Here is a 24,042-nt window from a genome sequence, read left to right on the forward strand (position 1 = left end):
ATATATCTTTGTGTGTTTTTGAGAAATATATAGCATGCAGCACATTTCTGAGGTATACTATTCATCTATGAGAATGTTTAAAATCTAATTTCACAGAATTGCATCTGAAATCATTTATCTTATTAAAACCACACTAATCACGAAGCCCCTTTAGGCTATTTTCTGTATTTTAGCCAAATATGTCTCACCAGTAAGTTCTTTTATATCATCATTCAACAGCTTCTTCATTTTATAAAAACAGTCCTCAGCTCCCCAGATACTTACAATCAAAACCTACTTCATTTTCCCAGATATAGTATTATAATTAAGTAAAATTAACTAAAAAGTAGTCTTTTTTTCATTATTATATAGCATTACTGCAGAATTTTCTCCCCCACCTCAGATTTTTTAAACATAATTATTTGTAAATCTTTGCTCATAGACCAAAATAAGTAAAACCAAAAATTGAGAATGGAGCTTCATAATATTCCTGAAGCCAAGGGGCATTTTTTTAGCTTGGTTTTCTGAGGAACAAAGGACAATGTATGTATACATACACAAATAAGACATGATACAGTGTCTGGAAGTTATGCAAGAGACAAAAGGCACTGCATAATTGAAATGATGGCTTCCATGAGGCACAGAGATACATATGTCTTCATGACACCAACACAAGCTGTTGGCAAGTGATACAAAGTCAATGACTGCACTGTTGAGGTATTGTGAAGCAACTCATGATTTCTCTACTCATTAAAGGGATGGAGGTTCTCCATTGTTTTGTTGTAGGTTCACGATTTTTTTTTTCATTGTTGTTTTTAAATAGAACTTCTTGGATGCATCAGAGTATTCTGCTACATTCTAAACAGAGCATCCAGGCCACCCATACATTCCTCTCACTCCTTGATATACAGCTCGCCAGTCCAAGAACAACTGGACTTCTTTGTATTTAAGAGAGCAATACCAGATGTTCTAACTTTAAAAGGCAGAAATTGTCTCAGGATTCTAATTATCAATTCAAACAATACATATTTATATACATATACATATATGGTAATCACACTTCAAAAGCATAACCTCTATTACAAACATCTTTAATTCAAAGGAAACAACACATTTTTTCATATTTCAGCTTTAATAAAATTCACATTTCAAATTAATGCAAGTGAAGACAACAAGTTCTAAATAAATGTATTTAAATATTAAATAAGAATTATAAAATTTAACTTGGTACATGATGATTTGACAAATATATTACTAACAGTCATATACAAAAAAAATCATTATTTCTCACTGGTACTCTCAGATATAATTTACACAATTATATGTTTAATTAGATTGTAAAGAAAATAATATATCTAGTAAAAATAAAATACAATCACACAATTTTTAATATCTCATTTTCAATATGTGATTCAAACTCTGTTTTACAAAATTATAAATTACTGTATACACAAAAAGATAAAGCAAGAAAGACCCATTCTGTGACAGGACACAGCTACCAGTTATTTCTGGGAAGTCTCTTATTTTACTCATCTTCATATCCATAAAATTATAAATTTCATCTTTTTTTTACATTTTCCATGATTTGAGGCACTTTTTCTTCACATTAGATGTACATTCTTAGGAAATGCCTGTGGGGGGAAAAGAAGAACCATATCATTTATGACCTGGTTTTTAGAATACTTATAAACATGTACAGTTTCAACAGTTTATTTTATTTTGCTTAAAGAATCTGTGGACTCCTAATTTACAGTCTAATCCTGAGAATGCAGACTAATTTGTGTGCAGAGGGGCAGGAAGGTTGATCAGTACTTTTAGAGACTTTAAATATTGACTTTTCCCTTAAAGATTTATGATATCTAGACATACCAAAACAGAAAAGAATTTGACACCTTGTGAACAACTCATTAAATATCCCTAACATTTATTAATCTGTAATATTGATTGCAAACCTTATTAAATAAATAATTCGAAACAGATAACTCACAGAGAAAAATCACTAAGTCTCTAAAATCTATAATTTTCAAAAGTCATGTTTATCAGCTCTGTCTTCTATGATCTAGCCCAGGAGAATGTAAATTTGTGTACATTATCTTAAATTATAATACAGCACTTGTTTGGGAAAACTTTTCCAGTATTGTGTTGTTTGGGGACTTTAGGTAAATTTACTCATTTACATGGAATATATTAAAAACGAAGAAAGAGATAAATATAACTTGGTTTAGGTCATTTCGATAACCAAGTGAATTATCTTGATTTATGTTTTGTGTTGTTCAAAAGAGTTGAAACCAGGCATGGTGGCTCATGTCTGTAATTCCAACACTTTGGGCAGCCAAGATCGAGGATCACTTGAGCCCAAGAGCTCGAGACCAGCCTAGGCAACACAGTGGGACTCTGTTGCCACCAAAAAAAAAAAAATTAGATGAGCATGGTAGCATGAGCCTGTAGTCCCAGCTACTTGAGAGGCTAAGGTGGGAGGATCACTGGAGCCTGAGAGGTTGAGGCTACACCGAACTATGATCAAGCCACTGCACTCCAACCTGGGCAACAGAGTAAGACCTTGTCTCACAAAAAAAAAAAAAAAAAAAAAGGAAAGAAAAGAAAGAAAGAAAAAAGCTTTGAAACAGGTAGGTTGAGAGTAATTGAATTAAGTATCCTGCCACTCCAATAATCTAGTTTATTTTCTTAATCTAAAAAAAAAAAAAATTAAATTTAGCAACTGTAGATATGCAGAACTAACAGTTCTAATTATTATCATTAATGTGTAATAATCAATTTTAAAGTAAGACTAAGTATAGCAACAATAATAGGTCAGGATTGTCTCAGTAATTGTCACAACAAAACTGTGAGATAGTTTAAGTAAATCCCCATGCAGTTATTTATGATATTGATACTGAGTTACACTGGCCAGTTCAAGATATTCACGATTAATTTTAGACTACAAGTCCTCTATGACTTTTTTTTTTTTTTTTGACGGAGTCTTGCTCTGTCGCCAAGCCTGGAATGCAGTGCCATGATCTCAGCTCACTGCAATCTCCACCTCCTGGGTTCAAGCAATTCTCCTGCCTCAGCCTCCCGAGTAGCTGAGACTACAGGCACGCACCACCACACGGCTAATTTTTGTATTTTTAGTAGAGACAGGGTTTCACAATGTTGGTCAAGCTGGTCTCGAACTCCTGACTTCAAGTGATCCACCCGCGTCAGCGTCCCAAAGTGCTGGGATTACAGGTGTGAGCGACGGTGCCCAGCCATCCTCTTATGACTTTCACTCCCACCTTCACAACTGAGGAACCAGTTGCCTTAAAAGGACTTGTCCATGGTACTGAAATGCTGACCCAAAAAAAGTTGACTTGGTACTACACTGCAAAAGAACTACTGATTAGAGAAATATTTGCAAAGAAATAAGTATCTTTCAATATTTTGTATAGAGTCTACTTTTTAAAATAAATGTTACAATTTACATTCAATTTATTTAGGATCGTACAAATACTTTATTGCCCAAGGGCTCCTAGGATAAATTAGCCAGAATGAAAATTCTGGTTTACCATTTCACTCTTGTAAAGTAATAGGCTACAGCAAGAAATAATTACATGTTCATTATCTTTTTTATTCTATTCTTTGCTTTTTCTCTTATTATTACAATATCTTCTCTCTGTTTCCTACTTAGAGTACCAAAACTGTACCAAAGTTTTAAGACCTGGCTTCACTTTTATTATATATTTTGGACAGTAAAAAAATAGAACTGTATAAGTACTTTTGTTCATCTAATGTCTATCTGCGTAATGTTTCTGCACAATCATGAAACAACACTAAATGCTGAAAGATTTTTGGAAATCTCTCAGGGCTGGTAAGGTTGTCAAAAAACATCACTGCTGAGGATATTTTAAACTAATTCATTAAAACAGTCTTTTCATTTGGACCAAGTTTTAACATTTAGTGAAAAATCCATAGATTAAGTTCACGGGTATTGCTAAAATAGGCTTCCTGGCTTCTGACATTATTCAAACATTTTCTTAAGAAGATTAGGCTATTAACAGAGTGAAGAGACAACATGTAGAATGGGAGAAAAGATTTGCAAACTATCCAGCTGACAAGGGACTAATATCCAGAATACACAAACAATTAAACAGCAAAAACCAGATAATCTGATTTAAAAGAGGGCAAAGTATCTGAACAGACATTTCTCAAAAGAAGACATACAAAAGTCTAACAAATATATGAAAAAAATGCTATCACTAATCATCAGGGAAATGCAAATCATAACCATGATGAGATATTATCTCACGCCAGTTAGAATGGCTATTGTCAAAAAGACAAAAACAAATGATAGTGAGGAGCAGAGAAAAAGGAACCTTTATACACTGTTGGTGAGAATGTAAATTAGTATAGCCATTATGAACAACGGTGTGGAAGTTTCTCAAAAACGAAACTAAAAATGGAACTACCATATAACCCCAAAAATCCCACTACTGGGTATTTATCCAAAGGAAAGAAATCAGTATATCAAAGGGATTCCTGCACCTCTATATTAACTGCAGTACTAGTCACAATAGCCAAGACAGGCAATCAATCTAAATGTCCATCAATGGATGAATGGATAAAGAAAATGTTGTGTATATACACAAAGGAATACTATTCAGCTATAAAAAGAATGAAAAGCTACCATTCAAGGCGGCATGGATGAAGCTGGAGGACATTATGGTAAGTGAAGTAAGTCAGGCACAGAAAGATAAATATTCTCACTCATATAAGGGAGCTAAAAATAATTAAGCTCATAGAAGTAGAGAGTAGAAAGTTGGGTATTAGAAGATAAAAAGGGCCAGGAATGGTGGCTCATGCTTGTAATCCCAGCAGTTTGGGAGGTTGAGGTCGGCAGATCACTTGAGGTCAGGAGTTTGAGACCAGCTTGGCCAACATGATAAAACCCCGTCTCCACTAAAAATACAAAAAGTAGCCAGGCATGGTGGCACGTGCCTGTAGTCTCAGCTACTTGGGAGGCTGAGGCAGGAGAATCGCTTGGACCTGGGAGGCGGAAATTGTAGAGATTGTACTACTGCACTCCAGCCTGGAGACAGAGCAAGACTCTGTCTCAGAAAAAAAAAAAAAAGAAAGAAAAAAAAAGGCAAAAGAGGAGTGGGAGGCACAGCTGGGGAGCGGTTGGTTAGTGAATACAAACTACAGCTAGACATGAGGGTTCTGGGGCTCTGCAGCACTGTAGGGTGAATCTGGTTAACCGTAATTTATTGTATATTTTTTCAAAGCTGCAAAAGAAGGTTTTGAATGCTCACAGTATAAAAAATAATAAATGTTTGAGGCATATCAAACATTTATTAGTATTAAATTTTAGATTAAAATTTAAAATTTAATTTAGATTATTTTTCAAAATTAAATTTTCTAAAATTTAATTTAGACTCTACCTCCCACAGAGCCTGGGTGGGGCAAGAGCTCTCAGGCACATTCTTTTAAGGGCATGGAAGTATGTAAAGTGTTGTTATATTATTTAAATTATATGTTTAAATTAAATTTTAAATTAGTATCACATCACTGTACCCCATAAATACGTACAACCACGTGTCAACTAAAAAGAAAAGGAAAAAATGTTAAAAAATAAAGTTAGACTATTAAGCAGGATAAGAAAAATAAATATATACTCACAGGGTAGGTTTGCTAGGTCTGGGAGCACAGTGGACTCACTGCTAATCTTGTTAACAATCTAGCACATCTTTTGTAATCTAGGAAAAACATTTAAAGATAAATTATGTATAGAGTTACTAGAAATGTTGGGGAAATCCTGTTATTGTTGTCACTAATTCATGTAACAATAACTACAATTTAATAAATACCTACTATGTCAAGTGGTGAAAATGGATTTTCTCATCAATTCTTTTAATAACACAATCTGGAAGGTGCTATTCCTATATTCACTTTAGAGGTGAGACAAGAGCCTCAGAATGTTAATTAATCACCCCATAACTAGTCAAAAGCTTTATGCCAAACCATGTGCTTTCTCCACCATGCTTGGCTACCATTAGTCATTCTGCCTGTAATCCAATGTGATTGACTTTCTCTAGCCATTTAACACAAGTTGTTTTATTTTATTTTATTTTGGAATTTTTACTTATTTATTTATTTATTTATTTATTTATTTATTTTTATTTTGAAGCCAGATTGTAAGATTGGCTAACTTTTGTATTTTTGGTAGAGACAGGGTTTCACCATGTTGCCAAGGCTGGTCTCCAACACCTGAGCTTAAGCGATCTGCCTGCCTTGACCTCCCAAAGTGCTGGGATTACAGTCGTGAGCCATCCCACCCGGCCTAAACACAAGTTGTTTTTGAAAAACAAATACAACTTAACATGCTGAGTAAAAGTCAATACTCCTCAAGATGAGCAATCTAGTTAAAAAGAAACAAAATGCTTAGAATTCATGTTCTTTAAAAGGAAAGTTGAGGCTTAGAAAGGAATTTAGAAACAGCAAACGGAGTTACCACACATAGTCATAAGTTTGGTACTTTAAATGATAGTGCTTAAATATTATGTTTAGAATTATTATTAACTTCAGTAACTTAAATATCCAAGAGAATTCATTATAGCAACCTTTACATGCTATCATTACTCAGAAAAATCCAGCATCATTATATAAATGATGTGATATAAAAAATATTTACTTTAAAATAACTTAGGAAAAAATTTTTACTTAGAGTTCACAGTCATCTCATTTCTTTTTTCATTTATTTGAGACAGCACCCTATTTATGCCAAAGAATTTGAATCATGATAAAATGTTTAAATCCTAACAAACACTTTGGTCTTTAAGGAAATCTGGCTATTATCAGATTTGAATAGATTCCCAATTAGAATGTGGTTTCATTCCTTACAGCAACAGTACACACAAACCTTAGGTACTGTCAGTGTTATAAATCAGTGTTATAAATAGAATGTCAATGGTCTACTACTTCCCATCCACAGACATTTGAAGTTTAATATTACACACATTTATTGTTGGATAATTTTTTTTAAAAAAAACCCACCCAAATTACTTACAAGCTGGTGTTGAGCACTCCCTGGTATTGTAATAGAGTCGGTGGAAATGTTTGCTGCATTCTGGTGAAAATGTGACTGGCCCTAGAGCACAGGAAAAGAATGCTTATTATAAACATAGGCATGTTTTCCATACAAATTTCCTAGCACTTTATGAGTGGACATAATATAACAGCACTTTACATACTTCCATGCCCTTAAAAGAACATGCCTGAGAACTCTTCCCCCACCCAGGCTCTGTGGGAGGTAGAGTTGTGGTCTATGAAAAATAATCTAAATTCATTCCACATTCTCAACATCTCACATAATGGAATCTTCACATGTAGTAGAACTATGTAGAAAAATTAAAAGGAAAAAGTTCTGGACAGAAAATAAAAAGGCTGTAGAGAGCAAATTGAGTGCATGAGAAGTACAAAAAATAAATATCTTTGGTTTCTACTTTCTGTTTTTATCTAAAGCAATTAATGTTTACATGCCAAGACATTTATTCCATTTTCTAATTATAGTAATTTGTGTCTTATTAGTGTCTAGGATAATTGTAAAATGGAACGGGCAGGGCCTTGAGAAGTCCTTTGTCTCTCCCTTTAAATCCAAGGTAGGGCCCATCAAGACTTTCATCCCGGATGGGGAGTAGTGGCTCACGTCTGTAATCCCAGCACTTTGGAAGGCCAAGGCAGGAGGATCACTTGAGCTCAGGAGTTCAAGAACAGCCTAAGCACCATAGCGAGACCCTGTCTCTGCAAAAAATAAAAATAAAAAATTAGCCAGGCATGGCAGCACACACCTGTAGTCCCAGTTCAGTTACTCTAGAGGCTGAGGCAGGAGGATCCTTGAGCCCAGGAGTTGGAGGCTACAGTGAGCTATGACTGCACCACTGCACTCCAGCCTGAGCAACAGAGTGAGACCCTATCTCTTAAAAAAAAAATACACACAGAACAACAACAACAACAAAATGTCCATCCCTCCGTCCCTCTGGTGTCTGCTTCTCGTGGGGTCCACAGTCACGTCGCTAACAGCTGCCTCAAAAGGCTCAACATCCCCACACATCCCTGTGCCCTGCAGGTGCATCTCCACTTGATCCTCAGGACCATCCTTTCCGTTAATAAACAGGTAGGGCCCTTGGACTTGACTAAGTGGGCAAACCACATATTTCCCACATCACAGGCCTGAGGTCTAAAAGAAAAAAAAAGTAGCTGGGATGCCTGGGAACAGAGAGGTAATGCCAGTAGTAAATATGGGGGTGTACTGTTCACAATAATTCAGTGATTTGCTAGAAATTGGGGCATAGGACGATATGCAAATGATTCACAAAGTTGATATGAAGAACAAAACAGTGTCATGGGACAGTATTTATCTGTGCTCATGATGTGGCAGGTGGGCCTGGTGCAGTGGCTCACAACTATAATCCCAATGCTTTGGGAGGCCAAGGCAGGAGGATCACTTGAGCTAGGAGTTCAAGACCAACCTGGGCAACATAGTGAGACCCCATCTCTAAAGAAAATAAAAAATTAGCTGGGTGTGATGGCACAGTAGTCCCAGCTACTTCAGAGGCTGAGGTGGGAGCATCCCTTGAGCCTATTTGTTCAAGGCTGCAGTGAGCCATGATCTCACCACTGATCTCCAACCTGAGTGATGGAACCAGACCCTGTCTCAAAAATAAAAAATTTTTGGCCTGGCCCGGTGGCTCACACTTGGAGGCCGAAGCGGGTGGATCGCTAAGGCCAGGAGTTTGAGACCAGCCTGACCAACATGATGAAACCCCATCTCTACTAAAAATACAAAAAAGTAGCCAGGCGTGGTGGTGCATGCCTGTAATCCCAGCTATTTGGGAGGCTCAGGCAGGAGAATTGCTTGAACCCGGGAGGCAGAGGTTGCAGTGAGCCAAGATCACGCCACTCCACACCAGCCTAGGCAACAAGAGCGAAACTCTGTCTCAGAAAATAATAATAATAATTAATAAACAAATATATTTTTAAAAGATGTAGTATATGAAAGTCTGTCCCTCCCTATTCAAAACATTTCTATTGCCCCCTCTCTCCCTACCCCCCACCAGACTGGGGAACATAGTCTGAATTCCCCAGCATGCCATTTAACATTATCCACAACGTGACTCCAAGCTACCTTTCCAGCCATATACTTGACCAGGGCCACATACCTAAGCCCACCCACAGTCCATGCATACCTGTCCTTGCCTAAACCACACCCTGTGCCTTCATGGCTTATTCAATGCAGACCTTCTGAAGAGAAGATCTCTCTCACCACGGGAAAGCCTTATTCATCCCTTAAAGCCCACCTTAAATACTGTGTCTACTACAAGCCTTTCTTGGTAGTTCTTGGTCACATTATTCACTTCCTGTGTGTCCTTAAAAAGTGGTTCATACTTCTATTACTTATTAAGGGCTGGTTTACATTACAGTTAACACAAGTTAGTAGCATCCGTCCATCTCCCCAGCTGGACCATGAGTCACTTACAGACATTTATTTTCATATCCCTAGTGCCTGACATAGTAACCTGCACACATTCTTTTTATTTAGTTAATGGAATCACTGATATATTTTGTACTTACCTGTGAAATGCTTTATGAATTTGTCTTTTAAGTTAGAATCTCTTGGGAATATTTCTGAAAAGAAAAAAAACCTTCAGAATTTCTTGAATGCATTTCTCCCATTTAAAAATATCCTTAATACTTTGGGAGGCCGAGACGGGTGGATCACGAGGTCAGAAGATTGAGAACATCCTGGCTAACACGGTGAAACCCTGTCTCTACTAAAATATACAAAAAACTAGCCCGGCGAGGTGGCGGGCGCCGGCAGTCCCAGTTACCCCGAAGGCTGAGGCAGGAGAATGGCGTGAACCTGGGAGGTGGAGCTTGCAGTGAGCTGAGATCCGGCTACTGCACTCCAGCCTGGGCGACAGAGCAAGACTCCGTCTCAAAAAAAAAAAAAAAAAAAAAATCCTTAATATGCTAAATACTTCATAAGGCACTAAACACATGAATTTGTGACAGTTTATTTAGCTGAGTCCAAACTGATATCTCCAGCCCCTTACCATTTCCTGGGCTCCAAAACTCCAGTACACCTACCTCACCGCTTGCTCTACGGCATGAAGGGTACCTTACAGCCCTCTCAAAAGTGCACAGTCACAATGGAAGGTCTCCTTTTCCTCTGCCCAGACCTGTTTGTCCCCATGTTCCTCAGTCCACTGAAGACTGACTGAAGTGGCATTACTCTTGATCAGGCCCCAGCTCAAGAAGTTATGCTTGACTAACTTTTTCCCTCACCACTACACCCAACCCATGAGTTAGTTTTATGTATTCCACCTCCAACAAATTATTCCAGACCCACTCACTTCTTTCTCCTTCCCTCAACATGAGTCTGGCCCAAGCCATCGTCCTATTGTGACCATGCCTTGGCAGTGGCCTCCTAACCCCTCCTCTCCTGCCCATAATCATCTTTCTCCCCAGTAGCCAGAACAAACAAACTGAAATGTACTATAGGTCATGATCTCTCCCACTTGGAAGGCTTTGTGCTTAATATATAATAAAATTTAAAAATAAAAGTGTATCTCAGGCTTTACTCTGTACTCACTAAAACTACACCATCCAGAAAATGCAATTTATACAAACAATTGGGAGCACATGCAACACTTTCAAAGGAAGAGAAAACTTAAACTTTAGTAAAATAGTGGAGCCTCAAGGTTTGTTGGTAGGTATACATTTAAACTTACAACATTGTAAGAATATAATAGGGAAGTGAATGTTTGTCATCCCCCTCTAGGAGAGTCTGAGCCACCACGGTGATGAGTGTGACTTCGCCAGGACAAGGCAGTGGTGACTGAGGCTTGGAAAATGCAGACGCAGTAATTCTAACTGTTCCTTACATGCCATGAGCTCCTGAGGGACTTCGGAACCCTTTCCTGTGCAGGGAGCTCCCCAGTTCGGGGCAGCCTTCTGCGAGTTCAGGACCTGGCTCAGGGCGTGATTGTGTGGGTGCAGCAGGAATGCAGAGAGATCGGAGCTCCCCTCCCATTTGACAATGAACACCTGCACTTTACAAACAATTAAAACTAATCCAGGAAAACAAAGCAGCAGTAAAATGAAAGTACTTCATCACATAAACCTTTCCTCTTCTCTTCGATAATGCTCCAGCTCAAACATAGGTCTTTCCCCCTGTACTTCTCAGAAAGCAAAAATAGCAAATTGGCTTCTGTGGTGTCAATATTTGGGCCAGGTAGTTACAGTGGTGCATTCTGAAAAATGAATGAGAGCTGAGTACAGCAGAAGCACCTCCTGTGGCTAAGGCGTGCTCAAAGACTTCATAAATAATTCTATTTCTGAAAGCATTTTAGAGTATAATTTTAATCTCTAGACCCTGTGACAAGGACGACACTCAGGTGTGTAGAAAATTGCATATTTTAAGTAAATTACCCTCCTCATCTCCGCCCCATAACACATTTTATAACTTCTATCAAAGCAGATGTCACATTCTGGTTAGCATGACAGGGCACCGTGTGTGTCTGTCTTCCCCGCAATTATGGCTTCCTGAGGAAAGGGATGCGGTCTTGTCCCCCTGTACAACCCGGCTTTGCTGGCAGAGGCACCTGGCACACGTTCAAGGAATAGGAAGCCGAGAGGGCTGCTACTGCTCAAATGGAAACATCAGTGCCTCCTTGCACTCAGTACAGCCCACCAAGAAAACCACAATTTCAATACACTTGAATTTTAACTTCAAAGCACAAACATCATATAGGAATACAAGAATGTACCACAGATTGATTTAACTGAAACAGAAAAGTGGTGTTTAAGTCCATACCTGAAGTAACAAGCCAGAGATAAGAAGGTAAGAAGAGATGGGAATGGGGAGGACTGCAGCCTGTTTAAGTATTGGGGGAAATGTCTCGAGCTGCTGAAGAAGAGGTGGGTGAGACAAGACTGCAGGCACAGGTGGGCTTTAGAGTCAAGTTGTACACAAACTTTGTGCTTAATTCTGTAGGTGATGAGAAGTCAAAGGGCTTTAGGCAAAGGAAAGGCAAGGTTAAGCTACATTTTCAAAAGATCATTGAGGGAGGGAGGGAATGGGGAGAATTGGTCAAAGGATTCAAAGCTGCGGATGGGTAGGATGAGCAAGTCTAGAGGAGAACTGCAGGGAGTAATGATGTGTTGTATGTGGAACAATGGTTGAGAGAGCAGAGTTCAGGAGTTCTCACCATCAAAAAAAAAGGGTAACTGTGAGATGATGGATATGATTTGCTTGACCACAGTAACCACTGCACTCTGTATACATATATCAATACATTATGCTGTGCACTTTAAAGACATACAATAAAAATAAATAAAATTATATACACCATTTAAACATTTTTTAATAAGCAAACTTTGTTTTTTTTTGAGACAGAGTCTTGCTCTGTTGCCCAGGCTGGAGTGCAAAGGTGCAATCATGACTCACTGCAGCCTCCAACACCTGGGCTCAAGCAGTCCTCCCACCTCAGCCTCCCAAAGTGTTGGAATTAGAGACATGAGCCACTGAGCCCAGCATCAACTATTTTTAATAATAAAAAACAATGATGCCTAAGTATTGTGAAAGGAAAATAAATCTCAGGACCCCAAAATCACTAAGCCAAGGGAAAAGTCAAGCTGGGAACTATGTCAGGCAAACCTGACTCCCATTAATTCCTAAATAAGATAGTTCCAAAGATAAAAAGCCACATACCTCCCTCATGATCTGTCCACAAAAAAATTCTTTGTGGATGGAGGATAGAGAGAACTTGAAGTCATCCCTCTGAGGCTCACCTGAGACAAATACATATGATTGCTTCCTGTGCCCTATTGTTTATGTAAAACTGCAGATTCACTGAGCCACACTAAATTGTGTATTCAGTGGAAGGCTGATCAAGGACTCAAAAGAATGCAAACTTTTGTCCCTTATCTACTTCTGACCTGGAACCCCCCCACCCACCTCCCTCCCTGCACATGCCCCTTTCCTCTCAAACCTGTTTCACCTCCCCCATCCCCCTTAAACTTGTCTTGCCTTTCTGAACCCAACCAATGTACATCTTATACATACTGACTGATGTCTCATGTCTCCCTAAAATGTATAAAAGCAAGCTGTACCCCAATCACCTTGAGCACATGTCAGCAGGACCTCCTGAGGTTGTGTCATGGGTGCATCCTTAACCTTGACAAAATAAACTTTCTAAATTGATTGAGACCTATCTCAGATACTTTTTTTTTTTTTTTTTTTTTTTTTGAGACAGAATCTCGCTCTGTTGCCCAGGCTGGAGTGCAGTGGCGTGATCTCAGCTCACTGCAAGTCTCAGATACTTTTTGGCTTACAGTACAGAGGGCAAAGAATAGATGCAGAGAGACAAGTTAAAAGGTTTACAGTCATGTGCTGTTTAATGATTGGAATACGTTTGGAGAAATGCATCATTAGGTGATTCCTTCATTGTGGGAGCATCATAGAGTGCACTTACATAAACCTTGGTGGGAGAGCCTCCTGCACACTCAGGCTATTGCTCCTAGGCTACAAAACCTGTTGCGCTGAATACTGTAGGCAGCTGTAACACCATAGTGAGTATCTGTGAATCTAAACATATCTACACATAGAATAGGAACAGTAAAAATACAGGATTATAATCTAAGGACCACCATGGTATATGCAGTCTGTAAATGACAGAAACGTCCTTTTGTGGCACGTGACTATAACTGTATTGACTAGCACTGGCCTATGCAGGGGCTAGCAAACAACAGCTCCTGAGGCAGATCCAGCCTGCACCTGTGTTTGTGAACAAAACTCTGCTGCAACATGCCCACATCCATTTGTTTAGGGGTCGCCAGTGGCTGCTTTTTCACTACAAGGGCAGAACTGAGTAGTTGTTGCAGAGATAGTAGGGCTCACTGTACAGAGCAGAAAAGTTCCTCTTCAAAGCTCCTCTTGGTTTAAAAATAAAATAATAGACACTAGGAATAATATCTTCTTACTCCAAAGCGTCTTATCACCTACTAGTTCTTATACTTTAGCCCAGTTAGTTGCTTTGGCTTGCATGTCTGGACAGGCCCAGGCAAGTCTTAGCTCATAGCTTATGCCCCTTCCTTGTTTGGAAATGTTATTGCTTCCTTAAACCTTTTGTAAGCAACTTCCTTTTCTTCTTTATTCTCCCTTGAACTTACCTATTTAGGGAAGTTTTTAGGTTATTAGCACATCGGGTATCAGTTTAAGACTGTGAGGTCCAGCTCCAGCCAATGGATGCAGGACACAGCGGTAAGGACGACCCAAATGCGTAAGGGATAAATATGTCTGCTTTTCCTTTGTGCAGGTGTGCTCTCACCATTGTTCCATCTGCGAGGGTCACCCTTTCTGTAGATAGTAAAGATTGCCTTGCTGAGAGATCCTTTGTCTCCACGCTTTTCTTTGCAGCACCAATTATCTGTTTCTAACACTCACAAAGCCCAAAATATTGACTGTGTGGCCCTTTCTAAAGAAAGTTTGCCAATCCCTGCTCTGCAGCACACTCCTATTTGTATAAAAACAAATTAAAATGGTGGGAGGTGCCAGGGAGCAGAATTCTGGGGGTGGAGAGAAGAGATACTTTTCCATGCACACCCTTTTTATTACTTTTAACTTTTTTAAATATAAATCTGTATTAATTCTTCAATAAAAACTAATTGAAAATGAATTTGCATTTAGTGACTAGATGCACCCAATAGTTTTGATCCACAAAATATTAAATAAACAACTGAATATAAGAAAATTACCCTAGGCCAAGCATAGTGGTTCACGCCCATAATTCCAACATTTTGGGAGGTTGAGGCGGGTGGATCACCTGAGGTCAGGAGTTCGAGACCAGCCTGACCAACACAGTGAAACCCCATCTCCATTAAAAATACAAAAAAACTAGCCAGGCATGGTAGCGTGTGCCAGTAATCCGAGCTACTCAGAAGGCTGAAGCAGGAGAATCACTTGAACCTGGGAGGTAGAGGCTGCAGTGAGCCAAGATCACACCACTGCACTCCAGCCTGGGTAACAGAGCAAGACTCCATCTCAAAATAAATACATAAATAAATAAATAAATAAATAAATAACATTTTAAAAACTGAATAAAAAGAAAACTCCCCCTAAACAACGAAACTAGTTGATTTCTCTCTGACGGAAAATGTTCTAAGAGAGCAGCATCTATGATGATATAAATGGGAGCCACACATGTAATTCTAAATGTTTAGTAGCCACATTTAAAAAGTAAAAAGAAATGTATGAATTAATTTAATCATTTGGCCAGTCACAGCAGCTCACACCTGTCATCCCAGGACTTTGGGAGGATGAAGCTGGAGGGTTGCTTGGGCCCAGGAGTTTGAGACCAGCCCGGGCAACATAATGAGACCTTATTTCTAAAGTTAAAATTAGAATTAAAATTTAAAAAATAATAATTTATTTTAATCGAGTATAGCCAAAGTGTTACCATTTCAACTTGTTATCAACAATATTAATTACTAATGAGATATTTTACTTTTTTTGCACTAAGTTTTCAAAATTCAGGGTGGATTTTGCACATTCCATACATCTCAGTTTGGACCAGCCACATGACAAGCGCTCAGTAGCCTCATAGCTCGTGGATGTGGTGTTGGACAGCACAAGTCTGAAATGTAACTTCAGGCTGGATGTGGTGGCTTATACCTGTAATCTCGGCACTTTGGGAAGCCGAGGTGGACAGATCGCCTGAGGTCAGGAGTTCGAGACCAGCCTGGTCAACATGGTGAAACCCCGTCTCCACTAAAAATACAAAAAAAATTAGCCAGGCACGGTGGCACACGCCTGTAATCCCAGCTACTCAGGAGGCTGAGGCAGGGGAATCGCTTGAACCTGAGAGGCGGAGGTCGCAGTGAGCGGAGATTGCGCACTCCAGCCTGGGCGACAAGAGTAAGACTCCATCTCAAAAGAAAAAAAAAAGAAGAAAAAATAAAATAAAATGTAAGCTTCAAATGACAACTAGATGGGAGGAAGAAGTGCTAGTGTTCTATAGCACTGTAGGATGACTACAGTAAACCATAATACACTATACAATTTCAAGTAGCTAGAAGGAGGATATTGAACGTTCCCAACACAAAGAAATGACAATTGTTTGAGATGGATATGCTAATGACCCTGATCAGATCACTGTGCATTATAGATATTGAAACATCACTATGTAAAATAAAATGTATGCTTCATTTCTGTGATACATAACCACGATTATATAAAAGATTACATTATTTGGGAGGGTTAAAATCAAACAGGTCTCTAGGTAATGCATGATCATTATCTTGGAAAAATTTGAATAAATGACTATCTCATTCATCCAATTTGTAAAAGTTTCTAGTTTTTATTTACTAAAACAGTTGCCATCTGCTGCTCTCCTCAATTGTAAGTTTACAAAATCTTTTAAAGAAATAAATTTGCATACATATGTACATATATATGTTGGCATACTTATCTCTTATTCTTATATTCTTGTTTAAAAATGAGCCATGATCATGTGAAATAATAAAAAAATGCAGTACGACCAGAAAACAAAATAATTGAAAATGTTTATTGTTTGCTTCTACCTGCATATAATTTGACTATCTTCTATAAAGATAATTTGTTCTGATATGACTTACTGTTGACAAGCCTTGTTAATTGATCCTCAGTCCTTTGTGAGGTACTATGGAACATTACTTTACGTTTCAATCTAGCATTACATTAGGTACTTAAATCAAAATGTTTGCTGTACAGTTCTTTCAGTTATTTATTTTAAAGACAAGACACTACTAATCTCATTACTAATAAATCTAATCATTGTATAACTAGTTCCCATTTCAAAAATAAGAACGATTACCTTTATTACAGCAGTACTGAGAGAATTATAGATAAGAACTATTTTTGGAGAAAAATTCAAATTTAATTTCAATATGACAAATTCAAATTTTTAAAATATATAGCAGAAAAAGCTATGCTATATTAAATATATAATAGTAGAAAAAGCTACTTCAACCTCTGCCTTCACCGTCACATGAAGTTCTCCTGTGTCTCTGTATCTTCCCATGGCTGTCATCTTATTAACAATACCAGTTGTACTGAAAAAGGGCCGACTCTAGTATAACCTTTTAAATATATTAAAGCTGACTTTTAAATATGTTTAAGAAATATGTTTTTAAAATACTAAGTTGGCCAGGCATGGTGGCTCACGTCTGTAATCTCAGCACTTCGGGAGGCTGAAGCAGGTGGATCACTTGAGGTCAGGAGTTTGAGACCAGCCTGGCCAACATGGTGAAATCCCTTCTCTATTAAAAGTACAAAAATTAGTCGAGCATGGTGGCATATGCAATCCCAGCTACTTGAGAGGCCGAGGCAGGATAATCGCTTGAACCAGGGAGGCGGAGGTTGCAGTGAGCCCAGGTCGCACCACTGCACTCCAGCCTGGGTGACAGAGTGAGACTCCATCTCAAAAATAAATAAATACATAAAAATACTAAATTAAAAGCATTTAAAAATAAACTGCCATAAAATGTGTGCCTTCTTTCATTATGTAGTTACATAACATCTGTACCAGTATATACTTGTAAATGTATAAATATTTGTAAATACATGTTTTTATATCATGCTTCTTCTATTACAGTTTAAGATATTTAAATAGAGGGATGTATGTGTGTAACTCTCTTTTTGACACACACATTAGCCAGGTGGTTTAATGAGACTTACATCCCATTTAGGCTGCAAATTACGCAGAGGATATAAAAGTAAACTCAAATTGGTTGCTTATTATCTTCTAAGTTTTTGCTACGTTCTACAGACTAGCAGTGTCAGCATCTTCTGGGAGCATGTTAGAAATGCAAACCAAGCCCAGATTTACAGAGTCAGACTTTTATTTTACTGGAACACAGTATGTTGGATAGACTCCCATTGGTATAATTTTGTGTGGCGCTTTTGAGCTGCAGAGACAGAGTTGAGTAGTTGCAAGCACTTTCTCAAACTTTACATATGGAATAAGTACAGATGAATTCTGCCTTCAGAAAAGACCATATACTGTGTATTTGTTTCCTAGGGCCACCATAACAAAGTTCTACAAATGGGACGGCTTATATGAACAGAGACTTACTGTCTCACAGTTCTAGAGGCAAGAAGTCTGAAATCAAGATGTGGGCAGGGCCATGCTTTCTCTGAAGTTTTGAGGGAAGGATCCTTCCTTGCCTGTTCCAGCTCTGGTGGCTGCCGGCGATCCTTGGCATTCTTTGGCTTGTCAATGCTCCACTCCAATCTCTGCCTTCATTGTCACATGGAGTTCTCCTGTGTCTCTCTATCTTCCCATGGCCATCATCTTACTAAGACATCAGTTATACTGAAAAGGGGCCAATTCTACTCCAGTATGACCTCATCATAACTAATTACATCTGCAATGACCCTATTTCCCAATAAGGCCATACTCTGTGGCACTGGGGAACTAGATCCTCAACATATTCTGGGGAAGGGGAACACAATTAAACTCCTAATGTATGAAATCTGAATTCACTAAACTAATAAATTGGAATTAATTATTTGCATTATAAAAGTGAATTATTTTCACAATAATTTGCTCAAAAATTTTTAAAATGATTTAACCAAGACATCAAAAAACATGACTTATTTACAAAATTTCAATGGGGAATAACTTTTACATAAATAAATATATTCTGTAATGTGAGGTTTTATTACAACCTCCTGTGAAAGAAATCAGCTAGTCCATTTAGCCAATGCAAGTTGTAAAGACCCACCTACAAAGAATATCCTGACTGAAAAACTTCTGAAAATAGAAAATACGTATTTTTATTTATTTTTTTTAGAGACAGAGTCTTGCCCTGTCACCACAGCTGGAGTGCAGTGGTACAATCATAGCTCACTGCAGCTTCAAACTGCCGGGCTTAAGCAATCCTCCTGCCTCAGCCTCCCAAGTAGCTGGGACTACAGGCATGCCACCATGCCTGGTTAATTCATTTTTTTAAAAAAACTTTTTGTAGAGAAGGGGTCTTACTTTGTTGCCCAAGCTGGTCCTGAACTCCCGGCCTCAAGAGATCCTCCTGCCTCAGCCTCCCAACGAGTTGAGATTTCAGGTGTGAGCCACTTTGCCCCACCAGAAATATTTTTAAAACATCACTCACTCCAGGTTATTTATATTACTTAAAGTTTTTGTAGTAGTGTTAATTTAGATTTTTTTTCTTATTTTCTAAGTAGCTTTTGAAAAAAATAAATTATTATTTATTTATAATTATTCTTTCTGTGACAGATAGCTTTAAAAGGCAGTATTTACATCCTAAAACTAAAACCCAATGTTTTGGAAGATGTCAACCACCTTCAAGAGTGAGATAAAATTTTTAAAATAAGCTTTTATTATTGAGCAGTTTTAGATGCACAGAAAAATTATGTAATACAAAGCATTCCCATATGCCCTGCCCTGGTGTCTCCTATTATTAACATTACATTAGTATGGCACATTTCTTGCAATTAGTGAGCCAATACTGATACATTCTTACTCACTAAAGTGCACACTCCTTTCAGATTTCCTCACTTTTCCTTGATGTCCTTTTTTTGTCCCAGGATTCCACATTACACTTAGTCATTATGTCTCCTTAAGCGTCTCTTGGCTGTGAGTCTCTCAAAATTTCCCTGTTTTGATAACTTTGAGCATTTGGAGGAGTCTTGGTCAGGTATGTTATAGAATGTCCCTCATTTGAGATTTGCCTGATGTTTTCCTTGTAATTAAACTGAGATTATGGGTTTTAGGGAGGAAGACCACCAAGGGAAAATGCCATTTTCGTGACATCCTGTGAAGAGTGCCCACTTTTAGTGTAACTTACTTTTGCTGATGTTGACCTTGACCTCCTGGCTGAGTCCCTGTGTGTCAGGAATCTTACTGCAAAGCTACTCCTTCTCTGCTCCCCTCCCCCTGCCCCACACTGTACTTTTCAGAAGGAGGTCACTATGCTCAGCCCACACTTGAGGACAGGGGAGTTATGTGTCCCTTCTTTGAGGACATAGGATCTACATGCATTATTTAGAATTCTTCTGCATGAGAGGTTTGTCTCTTCTCCTCCAGTTATTTATTTACTCAATCATTTATTTACACAAGCAATGACTGATGAATAATTTATATTTTGTGTTATAATCTAATACTACTTGCTTTATTTTGTATCTCAGATGGCTCTGGCTCTGGCCATTACGAAATGTTTTAGTTGGCTCCTGTGTTCCTTTGACTCTGTCATTGGTAAGTTTCTGTTGTTATTTTTATTGCTTTGTATTTTTTATCACTTTTAAAAACTTTCTGGCATTACCAGATACTCTAGGCTCATTTCTTATTATTTTCCGTCCTAGTCTTGGTTTTAGGGATTTCCCCAAGGAACCCTGGTTCTTTTGCTGGAGAATGGCATTAGAAACCAAGATCAGGGCATTTGGTGTGCTCCTGCTGACTACAGTGTGGCTGCTTCTAGTCCCTCGAAGCTGACAGAGCAAGGAAAAATGTGTATGGTGTAAGTGAGCACCTTGATTTTTATACATCTGGTGTTTACATTATTTCTAAAATTGGACTACGGTGCTTAATAGGATATGTTTTGGGGGCTGGGTACAATGTCATCCCAACACTTTGGGAGGCCAAGGTGGAAAAATCACTTGAAGCCAGAAGTTCGAGACCAGCCTGTACAACATAGTGAGACTCTATCTCTACAAAAACTTTTAAAATGAGCTGAGCATGGTGGTGCATGACTGTGGTCCAAGCTACTTGGGAGGCTGAGGCAGAAGGATCTCTTGAGCCCAGGAGTTAGAAGCTGCAGTGAGCTCTGATCGTGCCACTGCCCACAGAGTGACACTCCATTTCTTAAAAAAAAAAATAAATTGGAAGATGCAGCATCTGTAACATTTCACTGATTATAAGAACTGCCTAAAATTTATTTTAAATGATCTGACTTCAAACACATAGTCATATCGAATCAGACTCTATACTCAACCGTGTCCTATGTCCTCTCTTAGGACTGGACAGTCATGCTTTGCTTTCTCAGCAAAAGTAAAGTTCTATGTCCAGCCAGACCTCCAAAGACGCCTTGGGGTTTTTTTGTAAATTCAGGTAGACAAGCTAAATAATCTCTAAAGTCCTTTTGAAGTCCTCTTATATTATGCAATATTATGATAAAATTCTACCATTAGATTGCATATTCACAAAAGGACAGAATATTAAATGAGCCCAGAAAACTTGAAAAAATACAAAGTCATGTTATAAAGTAGATTATTTTCTTGTTGTAAACCACAGAACAATTCATGTTTAATTTAAATTTTAGCAATTTCATCTGAAGACTGATCTCATGAAAATGATTTATTCAGTTTCTAGTTTAATCTAGTTAATCCCTCTTCCAGATTTAAAATGATCATTTCCATAGACACTTTAAAAGATAAACAAGATTCTTATAAAAATGCTAAAACAGGGCCGGGTGCGGTGGCTCATGCCTGCAATCTCAGCACTTTGGGAGGCCGAGGTGGGCAGATCACCTGAGGTCAGGAGTTCAAAACCAGCCTGACCAACATGGAGAAACCCCATCTCCACTAAAAATGCAAAAATTAGCTGGGCATGGTGGCACATGCCTGTAATCCCAGCTACTTGGGACGCTGAGGCAGGGGAATCACTTGAACCCGGGAGGTGGAGGTTGTGGTGAGCCGAGATCGCACCATTGCACTCCAGCCTGGGCAACAAGAGTGAAGCTCTGTCACAAAAAAAAAAAATGCTAAAACATTTCAAAAACAAATAGATGTACCACATTTCACAAAGTGATAAGATTTTTATGTGTAATCAGTTATTAGGCACGACAACCAAATGACAGTAGATTAGTACTTGCAGAAAACACAGGATCTAGCCCTAATAATGTTCTTGGATTAGGCAGTGAGAAGACTTATCAACAAACTAAGCGACTGGGAAACTCCAGAGGGCTGTTAATCCAGCAATAAATTAACCACCCTAGAAACACAATCTCTAACAATAAAAAACTTGCCTTTACTTTGACCAGAAATAAAGGACAGAGAGCAGGTTTGAAGGCAGAACACAGGTTTAGGTAGAAAAGGGTCAAGTTTGAGATTCTGTAGCTGAGATATTCAGCAGATAATGAATATACTAATTTAAAGGACAAGGTAAAGAAAAAGGAAGAAGATACCTTTTGGAATCTTCCATGGATTTTGTGAAAAATCCATTGATAAGCATGGAACCTTGGGGTACATAAACACTTAAAGGCTGAAGAAGAGATGTTTGGAGAGAGAAAGAAGGAATGGTCAGAGAAGAAGAGAACAAAGCAAGAATAACTGTGGAATCAGGAATCATTTAAAGAGGAAGAGACGGGTCAACTGCAGCAAAGCATCCAGCCGGCCAAGTAAGATAAAGGCCCACAAATGCCCACTGGAGTCAACTGGAGTCCAGGTGGGATCATGGGCAGGAAGAGGCGATGGAGGGCTGGAACACAGATGAAGCTGGCAGAGGATATCGGATTTTGCACTGTGAGCTGTATTAACCATGAATTTTTATTTTCTGTATTTCCAATGCTTTGACATCTTGGGGCCTTGCTGACCCTGGAGAGAATGCCCCTCCTAGGGTAGCTTTCCTAGAGAGAGTAAACTCACAGAGACAGGACACAGGTTTAGGTAGGAAAGGGTCAAGATCGAGATTCTGTAGCTGACATAGTCAGCAGATAATTCATATATAAATTTAAAGGACAAGGTAAAGAAACAGTGCAAGCTCACCTTTCATTTACAAAGCAGTCAATGCAAAACCCACACCTTCACCACTTCATCTACTGGGCTCTCTAACTCTGGGCCAACATTCCTCCACCCTAATCACTCCAGGGCCAGGTACCCAACGACTAGTGGCAGCCCTTAGTGCCAGAGCCCATTCAAACCAGCCAATCCTTAGCCCGCTTACCCTGCCATACCTTGGCTTTCCTGGGGAAATCACAGTACAACCTCTTGCTCACTTTTTCCCCGTTCCTCCTTCCTCATGACCCGCCCTGGTGCTTCCCCTGTGGCCTTGTGTGGTTTGCTGTGCTCCTGTCTTTAGGGACACGTGAAGACAAACTTCTTCCTTCATGATAGTCATTTCCAGGCGTCTGTGTCTCACTATCTCTGATTAAAACAATTCCCAGGTATATTTTAAAACAAGCATGGTGGTCGATCCTGCATGGAATGGTGATCTAGTCATATATACTTTATATACGCTGGAAATGATGTAAAAATTGGCTACAAGAAAGCTTTTATCTCTCCTTCTAATCTTCCATAACAATTTTAAAGTAACTTTTTCTAAATATAGCGTGTTGTTTCCTAGATGAGGCAATGAAATTCTTTATACAGCAAGAGTTTTGCAGTGTATTTCAAAATACTTTATTGTGAATGTTTTTGAAATGTGTAATTACTACCTGATTATCATATGTTAAAGATTTTACCAAAGTAATGTAAAATATTGGATTACATAGTAAAATAGAATAAGCACTCATAAGAAATATTTTTCCTAAGAATGGAATATATGTGGGTTTAGAAGACTGGATAGATAAAGCTCTCAACAGGAATGATACAGTAATACAAATGAACCAAAATTTAATTCATCAACAAACGAGATAAGCAAGTTTATTGCTCATTGTCCACATAACCTAACCTATGTGTTACATTTCCTTTTTTTCTTGTGAAGTATCTTTTATTTTTGTTATATCTATAAAGAATTCTTTAAGGTGTGGCTATTTTAACATTTCATCAATTAATACAGTAGTAATGAGAAATTCTTTAATGTAGTAATTAATTTTTATTCTTTTGACTTAAAGTTCAGAGTATGACCCCTGCCCTACTTTGTTTTTAAATCTATTAGAGACTTTGTTTTCAAATCTGTTAGAAATCACAAAAGATAGTTATAAGAAAAAGTTACACAAACAGATAGTATTCCAAACCCAACGTGTAACTTGTTGTTTTTCCTTTCTTAGCATCAGGCATATCTGCTGGCGATAGAAAATCTCCTATAAACAAAT

At 38.4% G+C, this 24,042-nt stretch overlaps 1 protein-coding gene across 2 annotated transcripts in view; it reads right to left on the bottom strand.

Annotated features, from left to right (window-relative positions):
• Nucleotides 1-1,054: 1,054 nt before the first annotated feature.
• ALKAL1 (ALK and LTK ligand 1) overlaps nucleotides 1,055-24,042 on the bottom strand; it is a 28,541-nt gene continuing 5,553 nt past the window's right edge. For both annotated transcript variants that reach the window (XR_002523797.2, XM_003902735.5), the window contains exons 2-5: nucleotides 9,586-9,639; nucleotides 7,022-7,102; nucleotides 5,635-5,711; nucleotides 1,055-1,610 (exon numbers count right to left, since the gene is read on the bottom strand). Coding sequence is in view for 1 of the 2 variants with exons in the window: in XM_003902735.5 (XP_003902784.1) it covers nucleotides 5,647-5,711; nucleotides 7,022-7,102; nucleotides 9,586-9,639 (200 nt within the window). In the remaining variant the exon portion in view is untranslated. The remainder of the gene's footprint in view (nucleotides 1,611-5,634; nucleotides 5,712-7,021; nucleotides 7,103-9,585; nucleotides 9,640-24,042) is intronic.

Source organism: Papio anubis, chromosome 8, assembly GCF_008728515.1.
Source record: "Papio anubis isolate 15944 chromosome 8, Panubis1.0, whole genome shotgun sequence".
In the NCBI taxonomy this organism is placed as follows: Eukaryota; Metazoa; Chordata; class Mammalia; order Primates; family Cercopithecidae; genus Papio; species Papio anubis.